At 32.6% G+C, this 14,527-nt stretch overlaps 1 protein-coding gene across 1 annotated transcript; it reads right to left on the bottom strand.

The window, feature by feature from the left end:
• Positions 1–4,031: 4,031 nt before the first annotated feature.
• LOC124358602 (testicular haploid expressed gene protein-like) lies at positions 4,032–12,653 on the bottom strand. Its single transcript, XM_046810907.1, has 7 exons — positions 12,417–12,653; positions 12,096–12,196; positions 8,956–9,072; positions 7,895–7,991; positions 6,572–6,679; positions 5,737–5,872; positions 4,032–4,253 (listed from the first exon to the last, which is right to left on the bottom strand). The coding sequence occupies exons 1-7, from the start codon at positions 12,534–12,536 to the stop codon at positions 4,189–4,191; spliced, it is 744 nt and encodes a 247-aa protein (XP_046666863.1). The 5' UTR covers positions 12,537–12,653; the 3' UTR covers positions 4,032–4,188.
• Between the last annotated feature and the right edge of the window lie 1,874 nt (positions 12,654–14,527).

Here is a 14,527-nt window from a genome sequence, read left to right as displayed (position 1 = left end):
TTAATGTACGAGTTTTATTACGATACATTAAAGAAGTTATGACCCAGATTTGAATCTGTGTTACATGGATACAGACAGGTTATTTTCCTATAATTGAAACGAGATCCTTTTAAAATTATTAAAGAAAATATAGATGACTTTGATACGAGCGATTATCCAAAAGATCACGAATGTTTCACTACTAAAAATAAGAAGGTAATAGGGAAATTCAAAGATGAGTTAAATAGCGAAGTTTTAGAAGAATTTTGTGGTTTGAAATCGAAAAATGTACTCGTACAAATATCTAGACAAAAATCCAGTAAGATGCAAAGGAATTAAGAGAAGCGTTGTGTAAATAAAACAATAAATATCGAAAACTTGAAGAGATGTTTGTTCGAAGGTAAAGAAAAATTTAGAGAGATGACTTGCATTAGAAGTTATAAACATGAGTTTGTACACAGTTACCATAAACAAGTTAGCACTGAGCGTTAAAGATGATAAGAGAATTATCCTAGAAAATAAGATGGATACAGTACCGTATGGCTATGAAGCGAAATCTAATATTTTAGAAGAGTTAAACAAAATTGGAAACTTTGATATGTAAATGGAAGATGATTTAATTCACTGCCACAAATGTAAGAAAAAAATGAAAAAAATATAGATTCTAAAATTGTTCAAACTCAAAACGGATTGTATAGAATTGCAGCAAAATGTTCAAAATGTAAGACAAATAAGAGTAAATTTATAAAGAATCCTTATGAAAAACAAGTAAAGAAAGAATTGAAGAATAAAGAAGAGATAGAAATTGAAGCTAGAGAAATCCATGCACCAGCACGAAAAAATTTTAAAAAGAGAAAAATTATAACGTTAGGAATTGACGATTTATGGGCAGCAGATTTAGTTATAATGTCTAACTATTCAGATCAAAATGATGGATTTAAGTATATGTTAAATGTTATTGATACTTTCTCAAAATAAGCTTGGTCAAGAGCTATCAAAAGAAAAAACGGCAAGGATGTTTCAAAAGCTTTCGAAGATATAGTAAAAGATGCCATAAGGATCCATCACAAACCTCCAAACCTACTTCATACAGATAAGGGTTTTAGAGTTTAAAAAATAAAGAATTTAACGAAGTTTTGAGAAAATACAACAATTAAGATTTATCATACTGAAAACGAAAGAGAAATCAAGTATTGTAAAGAGATATAACAGAACTCAAAATGAGAGAATGAAAGTAATTTTTGAGATTAATAAAAACTTTAAATGGATCGATATTCTTCAAAAAATCGTAACAATTATAACGATACAGTTCACAGCACGATCAAAATGAAGGCCAAAGACGTAGATAAGGATGCAGAAAAGGAGTTATTAGAGACCGTTTTCAAGTATGTTACACCAGAAATTCACACGAAAACTAAATATAAAGTCAATGATCATGTAAGAATTGTTAGTAAAAAACAAACATTTTCAAACAAATATAAGAACAATTGGTCAAGAGAAATCTTTGTGATTTATCAAATTAATAACACAGATCCTGTAACTTATAGTATAAAAGATTTAAATAATGAAGAAATAACCGGAAAGTTTTATGAATATGAATTGAGAAAGCTATAATTTTTTCTATATAAATGGAGTCTCAAAAGAAATGTACACAGTGTCAAGAATTTAAAGATTTTGAAGCTTTTTATAAAATAAGAATAAAAAAGAAGGATTAGGGTCTATGTGTAAGGATTTTCGTAGTAAATATGAGAGAGAATTATACGAAAAAATAGAAAAATTAACGTTAGAAAGAAAAAATGTTGCGTTTGTAAAGAAATTAAGAATATTTCAGAATTTCACAACTGGCATTATAGTAAAGATAAAAAACAAGCTTTTTGTAAGGATTGTGCTAAAAGAAATATTCAAAAAAGTCTAAAGAAACCGACTCTTTGTGAGTGTGGACGAATCATTCAATGGTTACCTTATCTTCAAAAACATTTACAGACAAAATATCATAATTCGGGAGTTTTAATAAAATTTAGAAACATTTTCATCGTGTAATAATTTTTTCTATCTAAATGGAGTCTCAAAAGAAATGTACAAAGTGTCAAGAATTTTATAAGGAAGAGAATAGAAAAGACGGATTGTACTATTATTGTAAGGATCATGATGAATTATATGATAAAAATGGACAAATTAACTTTAGAAGAGAAAAAGTGTTACTTTTGTAAAGAAATTAAAAATATTTCTGAATTTAATAACTGGCAGTATTTTTTCATTATCTGGAATGTTGAATTTGTCTACGATTTTAAGCCAGAAATCCTCGATGATTTTATAGTACACTTGGAAAAGATAAATAATGAACCTCGTCAAACAATGAAGATGTTGGCAATTCCCTCGACTTCTCGAGTGATTGTTAGCAAATTCATTTTTTTCGTCTTTAAATTTTTTTCTATCTTGAAAGAGTTGAACGCGGTTGGTGAATTCAAGCTTAAAGAATATAAGAAGTTGAATTAATTAGAAGAAAATAAGAAATACAAAATTTTGAATTTGGAGAAAATAAAAGATAAATTCGTGTTTTACAATAATTGCCGATTTGGTATGAAGTACACTTACCGAACAGACTTTTGAATGTTTTGGATGAAAAAAAGATTAAAGAATTGAATAAACATGATAAATTACACTTGGTTGTTTACTGGGAAAGAAGACTATTAAAGATAAAGACTGTGTTACTATCAATTTTGTAGAATAGAAGATTATCATTAGTTCCCCACTTCATAGTACTCTTTTGATAACCATAGTTGGTGTCCTCTCTTATCAGAATCACATGGAATATTATCTATAGTAATACCTTTTGTTTCACGCAAAATATAGTGATATTTTATAAGAAAAATCTGATAGTGCTCTTTTAAATGAATTTTGTTGATAAATCTTGATTTCTCACAAAAAATCCTAAGGAATTCAACAATTAAGTCTTGATTGTATTCGAAAAACGTACAGTATTTAAAAAAATTTCATAAAATATCGATGAAAACTCTCTGTTTGTTTCTTTTTTAATTTCTTTTCAATATCTTTCGTAATTAAGTTAAATAAAACAATCCAATACATTTCGTGCTTTATGATGAAAAAACAAACCCTCCATCATACGTTCTTTCTGCAAAAGACAAGTTCAATGAATTCTGTATCGGAAAGTGTCGAAGACGGTATCAACTGTTGTATAAAATGTTTTGGTAAATCGTTGAATTCATCTTTGTTGTACTTTTTAAACGCTAGAAATTTTAGAGACTTTGGTGAGTTCATGTTTGCCATTTAGCAGAAAAATTTTTTATTAAAGTATGTTTTTAGTAAAAAAAAATTTTAAATTGATTAAATTTTATTAAGATTTCGAAGATTTTTTGTTTATTCGTATCAGATTTGACAACATTTCCAATATATTTTACATTAAAACAGCTTAAGAAAGTAGAAGCAAACAGCTATAGATTCGGTAATTTTTCATTCGTGGTTTACAGGTTCGTTTATTGTCCTTTAAACAGTATTTTCCATTACTGTTTGATTTTACAGATTCGTTTATTGTCCTTTAAACAGTATTTTCCATTGATTTACTGTTGGCTCCAAAAGTGGTCTAGAAACGGCATATTCATATCTACTCATTATACTATAATTTCTCAGGCTCTTTCAATTAATATTTCGGAACTTAGAGACCAAGATGGAATTTTTCGCTACTTTAAAGACCTATGGGGCGTAGCTCGGTGATTTTCGAAATTAAAATAGATCTATATTCATACTAAAGACCCTGAGAAGATCCATGTCAAATTTCAGTACAATCGGTTGAATAGTTTGCGCGTGAAAGCAAAACAAGCGAACACGCGAAATACACGTTTGCATTTATACTATTAATTCGGATATTATAAAGATTTCTCATATAATTGATTCCCAAACCAAACTATAATAATATAGACCCGCCTTAATACACTGTTTTCCGAGTAAACTAATAAATTTCATTCCAATTTTGACATATTAAGTGTTGCATAAATAAATGTTACTCAAACTTTTAGCCGTTAGTTCTAAACATATAAAACCCCCAATTGTGCAAGTATATTTTTAGTCATTTTAACAATGCTACATACTCTGAAACACTTCTAAGCCTATTGCTAAACACCGTTAGAGAATTAGCGATATAGAATTTGGAAGTTCATATCGTTGTCCAGTCCATCCCAAGCACGTAGGTGTTTACTTCTTAATTCTCTTTTCCTCCTTATGACGTGGCTCTGCCAACTTCTTTATGTTGTCGGTCGCTGAAACAAATTTTATACATTAGCAGAGTAGTGTATTTATACAAACAAGTACGAAATTCAGGTAAGAAAGATCGTTATGAACCAGATCTGATTAGAGTGGCGTAAACAATGGCAGCCAAAATGCACATTGTAAAATATTTTTTATTTATTTTTTGAAGAATTTAAGGAAATTTCTACAGCTCTTAATCCGATCATCTACAGCTCAGGCGTGTCATCTTGGAAAATGAAGAAGTTAGCTCTGTTCTAGACTTTGCCGGTAAAGGTGGGCATACGAGTCAAATTATAAACAGTAACAAAAGCCAGTATCGAATCTTGACTCCATTAATATTGATCAAATGAATTCCAAAGAGTTGTATTAATGGTATTTCAAATTTATTGGAAACTTATCGAACAACCTCTGGTACTTATGTGCCATAATCTTGATGGTTTTCAATTTGAACATAACAAATATTTAAAATAAACTAGACACATAGATAAAAAATAATGAAATCGAAAATAACCATTCTCGAATTATTATGAAACGTTATTAAAATAAGATATCGAATCTCTTCTCTCTGTCAATTACGAGTCTTTTGGGTTAATCACTAAAAGGTCCTCTAGTCACGCTTGAGCTAATTGCCAGGTTATACCAGATTAGTGATCCTCATCGCATATTTAAAACTCATTATCTTTTGACTCTTCTACGTCTCCCCGACGTATTACTTACCGAATAGTTGAGGGCAGCTGGGTTGATGATATAAGGGTCATAATTCTAGTCCAGCTTGAATTCATTGCAAGGTTGTGCTAGATTCATATTCACACCGGATATTTGAAACTCATTACCTTTTGAACCTTCTACATCTCCCCGACATACTACTTACCGACATAGGTGAGGGCCGCTGGGTTGATGAGGTAAGGGTCATAATCCTCGTCCAGCTTGAACTCATTGCAAGGTTGTGCCAGATTCATATTCACACCGGATATTTGAAACTCATTACCTTTTGAACCTTCTACATCTCCCCGACATACTACTTACCGACATAGGTGAGGGCCGCTGGGTTGATGAGGTAAGGGTCATAATCCTCGTCCAGCTTGAACTCATTGCAAGGTTGTGCTAGATTCATGATTCACACCGGATATTTGAAACTCATTAACTTTGGAACCTTCTACATCTCCCCGACATATTACGTACCGACATAGGTGAGGGCCGCCGGGTTGATGAGGTAAGGGTCATAATTCTAGTCCAGCTTGAATTCATTGCAAGGTTGTGCTAGATTCATGATCCACACCGGATATTTGAAACTCATTACCTTTTGAACCTTCTACATCTCCCCGACATATTACGTACCGACATAGGTGAGGGCCGCCGGGTTGATGATATAAGGGTCATAATTCTAGTCCAGCTTGAATTCATTGCAAGGTTGTGCTAGATTCATGATTCACACCGGATATTTGAAACTCATTACCTTTTGAACCTTCTACATCTCCCCGACATACTACTTACCGACATAGGTGAGGGCCGCCGGGTTGATGAGGTAAGGGTCATAATCCTCGTCCAGCTTGAACTCATTGTACTCTCGGGGCTGCGCAAGATTCTTTGTCCTCTCTGAAGGCTCGAAGCTTTTCGGGTCTAACCTTAACTATAAAATAAAGCATTTTAAAATAAAATCTAGTTATTTCAACATATTGTTGTACTTTTCAAACATTAATATTATTTGCTCTAGAGAAGACAAAAATTAATATTTTGTTAGGTGAGGAAATCTTTTTAAAGTTTTACTACCATTACTGGGAATATTATATTTCACTACAGAATCCACTATATGAGTATTTATCTCTAACTTTAACCTTTAATTACAATATCTCAGAATTAAAATATGATCCGATTGGCAGAATAAAAGTAAGCTTATTGTTTGCTCCAACTAAATAAAACCCCCAATTAAAATAAAATACTGAGTGACGAGTGAGGAGTTAATCCATCAGCTACTGAATTGTGAGAGACACTAGCCCCTCAGCTTCTGTGTGACGTGAGAGATTCTAAAACACAAGCTACTGTAAGACGTGAGAGTCTCTAACCACTCAGGTACTGTGAGACGAGAGAGACTCTAACCATTCAGATACTGTTTGGCGAGAGACACTCTAACCACTCAGCTATTGTGTGACGAGAGAGATTCTAACCACTCAGACACTGTGAGACGTGAGAGATTCTGATCACTCAGACACTGTGAGACGTGAGAGATTCTAACCACTGAGCTACTGTGTGACGTGAAAGACTAACCACTCAGATACTTTGTAACGAAAGTTACGCTAAACATCCATCTACTGTGATTAGGCTTGCTTACCTTTCGAACAACTGGTATCTTTGGCAGATCTGGCGACTGGTATCTCCTGGGCAGTTCGCTGAGGATCTTTATCCGAGGCAAGAGTTCATTCAGCGGCTTTGCAGGTTTCTGTTTTTATTCACACAACATATTGTATTATACTACATTAATTCTGTAATACACCTTTTTATTTACTAACTTTCCTATCCTCTCGTATCCTAACTGTATCCTTAGAATTTAGAGTTTAGCTCCAGTTCACCTTCCTTTTATTGCAGCGTCTGGTGCCTGACGCTGTCTCATACTTGACTCCTGGAATCTGGAGTCATGTTCGTCTGAAGAGATCCAAAGAATGTCGACGACGAAGAAGCTTAAAACAAAACATTTACATCGTTTCGATATCAGAGACACCTATAAATAGGTGAAGTGGTAGTCTCATTATCTAATCAGGTACACAATTGAGACAATAAGAATACCACTTCACCTTTTTATAGGTGGCTATGATATCGAAGCGATGTAAAGATCGTTTTGAGCTTCTTCGTCGTCGGCTTTCTTTGGATCTCCACAACCTTTTGTATGCGTAAAAACGTTTGTATTTATATTTCAGGAAGCTACATTCTTCTATTCTTATTCTTGCCGTAAGAGTCCCTACAAACCCAGACAAGTCTAAAGTTAGAGTTTTTAGAGCAATTTAGAATTTTTAATAACATGCTTAAAGGAGGAGAAAAAGTTTTATTTTTATTTTATCTGCAATGGTTTTTCTAAACTATATAATCTGTAAACACAAACTAAATAAACTAGAAAACAAACATTATATATAACCAATACAAGATTAATAAAAATTAGAAACTATTGTGTTTTTTGTAATTGTAATAGGTTATTAAAAAGTTATTTTTGTATAATATTTTAACGATATACCAATAACAGTATCGATAAAATAATTACATATGAGGTCCTATTATTCGTGTCTAGTTACTTGTACGGTTATTAATTAAAGTATTCTGATTTAATATGAAAATTATTAACTTTGCCCTTGTCAACAGTGTTTTATCTCTGTTACTTATACTCTTGGAACATACTGTATTGTACAACGCACAGCGCTATCTATTAATAAGATTCTAAAAAATTTGGATCAAATACTTGTGCAATTTTAGATAAGTACTTTAACTTTATATGAACATCAGATTGAAAAAAAAGCTCAGATTGAATACAAGATCAAAGGAATGACAATTAGTGTATTTGAGATAACGATAAAGTAATAGATAAGATTGATATATCTTAAATATTTTTGAAATTTTATCTGTATTCCCCAACATTTTACTGTAACCAAGTCGTATTTATTATTACCTTCTTTATTGCAGGAGGATGGTGGGAAGGCTTTCTTTTAGCCAATGTCAATAATCTTTCTTGGCTGTATTGCTTCCTTTTCGTCCTCGAGGTTTTTCTATCAAAAGAAAAATAAATGTTAAATAGTTTGATAAATGAAAAACACACAAGAAGTGTATCTACCTAGTACAGCATATAGGTACATAAATATTATATAGGAATGGATAGATAAACAATCCATTTTTTGCATGAAATATAAATTTTATCTCGTGTTGTTAGAATAGTAATTTAGTTTTTCCTCGTTCAAGAAAACCTTTGGAGGGAGGTGATGTGGTTTATCTAGGAGTTCGAAAATACGTGTGCGGAATGATTACTGCCTGATAAATCTCGTATACTAGCACTTATCCCTGATTTAATACACAATTTTTCAGTGCTAAACAAAATTATGACGGAGAAAAACTATTTAACTGTTATAACTATACTATTTTTTTTGTTACTTGACTTTAAGAATTTTTAACAGACACCGTTTGTCAATACTAAAGAAAATAACACAATTATTCTTATTTTCCTCTTACGTATTCAAACCTATGTGCCAAATTTGGTTTCTCTAGCCTTACTAATTTTAGAGATAATAATGTGTTAATAAAAATGGCGGCTAGCGGCTAAACGAAGTGGAAATTGGAGAAAAGTTATTCTTAATTTTTAGCTTACAATCACACATAAAATCTAAAAATGCATAGCTAGCCCAACCTTTTTGTTACACCCCTATATATATTTAGTATTTTTAAGTAGCCTAATATTTTTACTAATAACTTACTTTCCTACTGTTACTTCCCAACAGAGTATTATCTCTCCGTATTTTTAACATCACCAACTATGTATAATTTATATTTTATATATATATATATATATATATATATATATATATATATATATATATATTAATGTGTAGACTACACAGGTTATGTCAATGGTTGATTTCCATCAAAATCACTATAAAAATACTTATATTATTATAAAATATTCCTTAAAGGATTAATTAGCAGCTTTAAACTAAAATAGGCTTCTGGCCATGTACTCACGCTTTAAATTCTTTGCTACGCTTGCCCTTACGCGCAGGTCTGGCCAACTCCATGATCCTCTGAGTCGGTTCGTACTTCAACACCCACGGCTCTACAATGGTCGGGACCTCCTTTGGTCTGCAAATTTAAAAAACACACAAAATAATCATTAAATTGTCTCATTTCGTTTAACTGGCCACAATACAAAGTAGCATTCTCAATCTAATCATCCAAAATCTGTTAAGGAAGCAGTTTTGTACTCTTTGTTTGAGAGAGAAAATAGCTTGTGCTCAGACAAAGACGCGGTCTAAAAGAAGAAATAAAAAAGTATTAATCGGACCTTTTACCAAACTGATACCCTCAGTCTGTCATAAATAAGAGGAAAATAAATTATAGGAATTAGCTAAATCAGGAAACAACGACAAACAAAGATTAACATACATTTGTGTGCCGGAAAAAACAGAAAATGGGCAGAATACATTTGACTGTATTCAACAGTAGAGATATAGATTACAATCCAAATCAGTTAAATTAGGCAAATTCGTGTAAAAAACAAACCAAACATTGGCACACAGTACTAAAAACTGTGTTTAAAATACAACGTATCCAGAACACAGAACATAATGGTAATACGTGAAAATGATTAATGGAAATGATTAAAACTCTTCAAGATTGCTAATTTGAAAATCATTATATGTAGGGGGAGGAAGCCAACATAATACACCATGAGAAGATTTTTCAAACTTAAGCTAAGCCTTAACCGTTAAATTAGAAGATTAGCCAGTGACAACACACACTTTTAGACAAAGCCATACAAATTATAACACTAAACAAAATCAGCAAGTAAAATTCGAACACACTCCACCTCCCATCGACATTTTTCTCTAAGTATCCGCTGTTCTTGCCTGTAATGTATTGTGTCGTTTCTGTAGTGCATATGTATAATGTATGCTTATGAAATATGCTTCTTCTGTATGATATGAACCTCAGGCGTGTGCTTGAATGTTTTTACTTACAATTTTTTCTGGTGTCAATATTGGTTTTGGCGAGTGCATTACCACATACTGATTAACCTTGTGTATTAGGTCCTTCAATAGACAGCTGAAGAAAGCAATATATGCTAATTCTGGAAACATTGTGTTCTATTCTGGCAACATATTACGCTATTTAATATTTAGTGTTACATAATAGTATTTAAAATTTTAAAACAAATGATACCCTAATATTTTTGGTGATATAAAACACCATCAATGGCATACGTTCTCAACTAGTAATGTAAATCTTTACATGAACGATATAAACGAGGTCAACATGCAAGTTAACAAATAAGTACATATAATTTACACAGTGAAACTTTCCTTCTGGTTTGATTATTTGAGGTTTTATTTGTATTAAATAAGTTGTAAAAAAATTTATTGCGTAAAGCATTTTATTGGTTTTGGATTTCAATTTGTATTTAGTAAAACAAAAATATGTGAACAGTAAATTGAATTATTCACAATTTTAAATGGCATCCGTTATGTTCCAAATTCATAATGTTTTGAAGACACGAGTTTTAAATAAAGACACGTAACTGTTGTTGGGGTGTTCTGGCAATACGATTGGGGATGTACAGTTTTTTTGTTTAAAGTGACCCATGATTAAGGGATGAATGACGAAAGGATCATGCATTTTAAACTGAACCTTTAGAGAGCTGGTGAATCTCAAACGTAAAAAACGTTAGGCCTATTAGGTCTCATTGACCTATCGCCACGTGGACCGTTATCTGTCTGGCACTCGTGAAATGTATATGACGCCTAAAGGTTTTGAAACCCCAAATCTAAAAAATCGTTATCTAGATTAACGGTAAAAAGTAGTAGCGTCTTGGGATATTTTAACAGTATGCACATGCCTATACAGTTTAATCAAATCATCACCGATGAGGAAATATAAGTTGGTGATGTCAGTGTGGAAGGTACTCACCATTTATGAGTAATATGTGTAGCAAGACAACATCCTCTTTAAATTCCCAAACAAATGGTGAAGAAAAAGAAGGTGTCTGACGGTTGTTGGTTTCGGAGAACGGAATGGAGGACGTAAAGTGACAAGGAATCATTTAATACTAGTAAAAGAGAAATCGCATGTAGAAAGGTGAGGGTATCAGTTCCAGTTCTATGGACTGATCCTACTCCAGCAGGCAAAAGTTGGATGCTGGAAGACAAGTCGGGGAGAAAATGAAGCCTCCGTTGGAAAGACATCTGATAGACATGTAACTGAAACCAACTATTTACATAGTAAAACATAGTTTTACTGCTAAGCCCCAAAGCGCTTCTCGGAGGAGGAGACTTTGGAGCTGCGGGGAGGAGGGAATACTCGAGTCCTCTCAATCGTAAGAGAGTGTCTGCAGTACATATAATTCTTCTTCGAGAAATATTCTATTCAACCCTGCTATTGCTATAAAACTGTCTCGTCTAAACATTATTTTTTGTAGAAAAACATTTAAATTTGATTTTGAAGTTGTTTTTGTTTTGCCGTGAGTAAATTACGATATCAACTATTGGTGGCAGAATCTAGCAGCCGGACTGGGAGCTTGTGATGTAGGTAGGAATGTGATATTTGGGGTTTACAGAATCCTCATTTGGCCTAAAAAGACATTCCTTAATGTCAGATGTACTCCGGCCAGAAAGAATCCCAAGCACATGACCATATAGAGTGGTGTTATTCCTGTAGGAAAAAGGAAGGTGCTTGATGATTTCCTAGTGAAGTATTCGAGGATGTATATTGTTCTCATCAATACATACCAAGGGTAAAGTTTCTTCAGGTCAATGTTCAGTACAGACTCTTCTAAATATCTAAAGGTATATTGAAAAAATGAAAGTATTTAGATGTCATAAAAGCGTAAATTCCAATTTTATTATCTTAATATAGAGGCCATTACTGTTTTGTACATTTATGCTTATAATAATACAACCATATAGTTTTACAAGTTAATAACGTGTGTAGAAATTATTGACCCACCAATAACGTATGTGGGTGTGTAATTTAGTTTTAAGTTAAGCATGACGATAAGTATAAGAAATTATTTTTTCGGCTACCTTAAACTTTGGCGAGATTTCCAGGTTGAAATTTAAAAATAATCCACTGCAACTAACGTATCATAAATGCAGTACACCATTACTCACGGCATCGATGGGAATGTTGTTTTCGGCTTAGCAAGTTCTAAGGTTCTGGCGGTCGGTTTCGCTCGCATGGCAGCCGCTGGAATTTCAGCTGGCAGCGTCCTCTGTGGTAAATAATTGACAGTAATTTATAATTGCGGTAGATATTCAATCCTCAGTAGATAATCTGCAAGATAGTTCTCTACAATACTGTATCTGAGTTATCTTTAATGAATCAATTCTACAGGAATCTAAAAATGACAGTTTTCTCGGCTAACGTTAATATGTGAACAACAAAAACCATTCAGCGAATATGGGTACGATTATATACATTCACCAACTTACCTCAAGCGCAGGATCTGGCCACCGTTGTAGATATCTCGTTCTTGGCCTTGCCAAAAGCATGTCGTGCATCCTTTGGTTACTTTTCATCCAGGCTCTCTTAAATCTCTTTGAAAAATGCATATTTTATATTTTAGTTATTACAAATTACCAGACTGAATTTTAAATTTTCTTATGTAATTTTTATAGTTATAAACAACAGTTATAATTTTGTGTACACATGACAGCTGTTAATTGTTTACTTGCAGTTCCTAAGTTCACTCCAACTCGCCCTATTTAGTTAGACACAAGCTACATCAGTTTGGACATTTGCAACATTTCACAAGTATTGAATGTTGGAAGCTATGTAGTAAAATATAATTTTTACTACATAAGTTTTTCATACATATTTGAATTCTAGTTATATTTTAAGTAATAATATTACTCATAGTATAGTTTCCGCTATTTTAGTATACACAACTGTTGACGATATAGGCGACGTTTTACATGTAGTGGGAAGCTCAAGTAAGTAAGTTATAGTGCATTACTACGTAAACTTGAAGTAAAATTGAATTTTAAATAATAATATCATTAATATTGTTATAATTTCCGTTATACGTCATAGTTTAATTTTGTTACTGTAAAACGATTGCTAAGAGTGAAATTAAAAAGTATACAATCAATTGGAGATGCTGGATTCTTGTTTAGACGGAAAGTGTTTGCTTTATGAGTTTAACTTGCGAAAAGGATTGTCGCTTTTCATCAGGCCGTACATCACTTGAAGAATTTAATATAAAACTGTAACAAGAAACTGGTACTCACTACAGAAAGGAATTGAATTCCTTGACTGGCCAATTGCCATGTCTACTAATTGCTTATAAGTTTAATAACTGTACATATTTACGCTATTAGGTTTGATATTGAATGATCTGTAGATGATACTGTGTAATTTACAAGGTCATCGACAATATCTGTTACTTGCTTTAGTCATAAATGGAGACCATTAACACTATTTCTGATCCTTATAGAGAAGTGTTATTATAAAACTTGTTGTTACAGAGCACATTTTTAGGAATGACGGAACATGTATTTTAAAAATTCTATTGCATAGTTACGAGGCAACACAGGTTACTAAAATATTATAACAGATAATTTATGTATTGCTTAAAACTAATATATAAAGAAATTTAGATTCATTCTAATCCACCCAACTTAGTGCATTCCAGTTAGACGACAATGGATTTTGGTGTGCTGTTATCCAGCCTCTAGTCAATGGATTTGAAAATATTTTAATGCTTTACAGATTAAACTGTTACATAAGTGGGTTTCAAAATCTACCTCCCATGGTCTACCACGATAGTGAAACTGGTGAGCGCCATATATCACCCTTCATCCAGGCCTACCACTGTTCAAACTCTAAAATCCGTTACCTCCTGAAACGTTCATGAAATAGTATACATAGTTGCTGTAGTGTAGGCTCTACTAACCTTTTCAGGTATTATTCCTGGACTAAAAAACCAAGATATAATCAAAATTTAGAAAACCCAAAAATTTTCAAAACAACCATCATTTTTATAACAATTTTAATTTGAGAACAGAGTGTTATAATCAGTTGAACTTCAGTATGTATGTTATGACATCTTGTGACAGCAATCATACGACGGTCTGTACGATGATTGCAAGGTGTGTACACGAATGTCAATTCAATTCATCTTTCGTCAGTGGTGTGACATAATATACTGTATTATAATGGACTGAAGCTAACAGAAGGATACTTATCGAACCGTAACAAAAGTCATTTTCGATAGTAGTAGAGCCTACCTTTTCGACCGCTGCGTTTTAAAAGCTTCGTTTAAGGCAAGCATATTATCATTTTCTTTTAAACTTTATGTTTTAGCTGTTATACATCTATATATTTTTATGTACATATGTATATATTTCTGAGCTATCCCCCAGAAATATGCCGCCATGTGTTATGCCAATACGTAATCGAGCCTTAAAAAATAATTAGGCTGTCAAACGTATGTTCTGTTACAAGATCTGCGGCCCTAAAGGCATCCTTGTAAATTAACTAAAGATATTTGGCAAATACAGTGGCAACTCTCCCATCTGAATATAGAAATATATTTCTCATG

Source organism: Homalodisca vitripennis, chromosome 3 (assembly GCF_021130785.1).
Source record: "Homalodisca vitripennis isolate AUS2020 chromosome 3, UT_GWSS_2.1, whole genome shotgun sequence".
Classification (NCBI taxonomy): domain Eukaryota; kingdom Metazoa; phylum Arthropoda; class Insecta; order Hemiptera; family Cicadellidae; genus Homalodisca; species Homalodisca vitripennis.
This window is presented reverse-complemented; position numbering and strand designations above follow the sequence as displayed.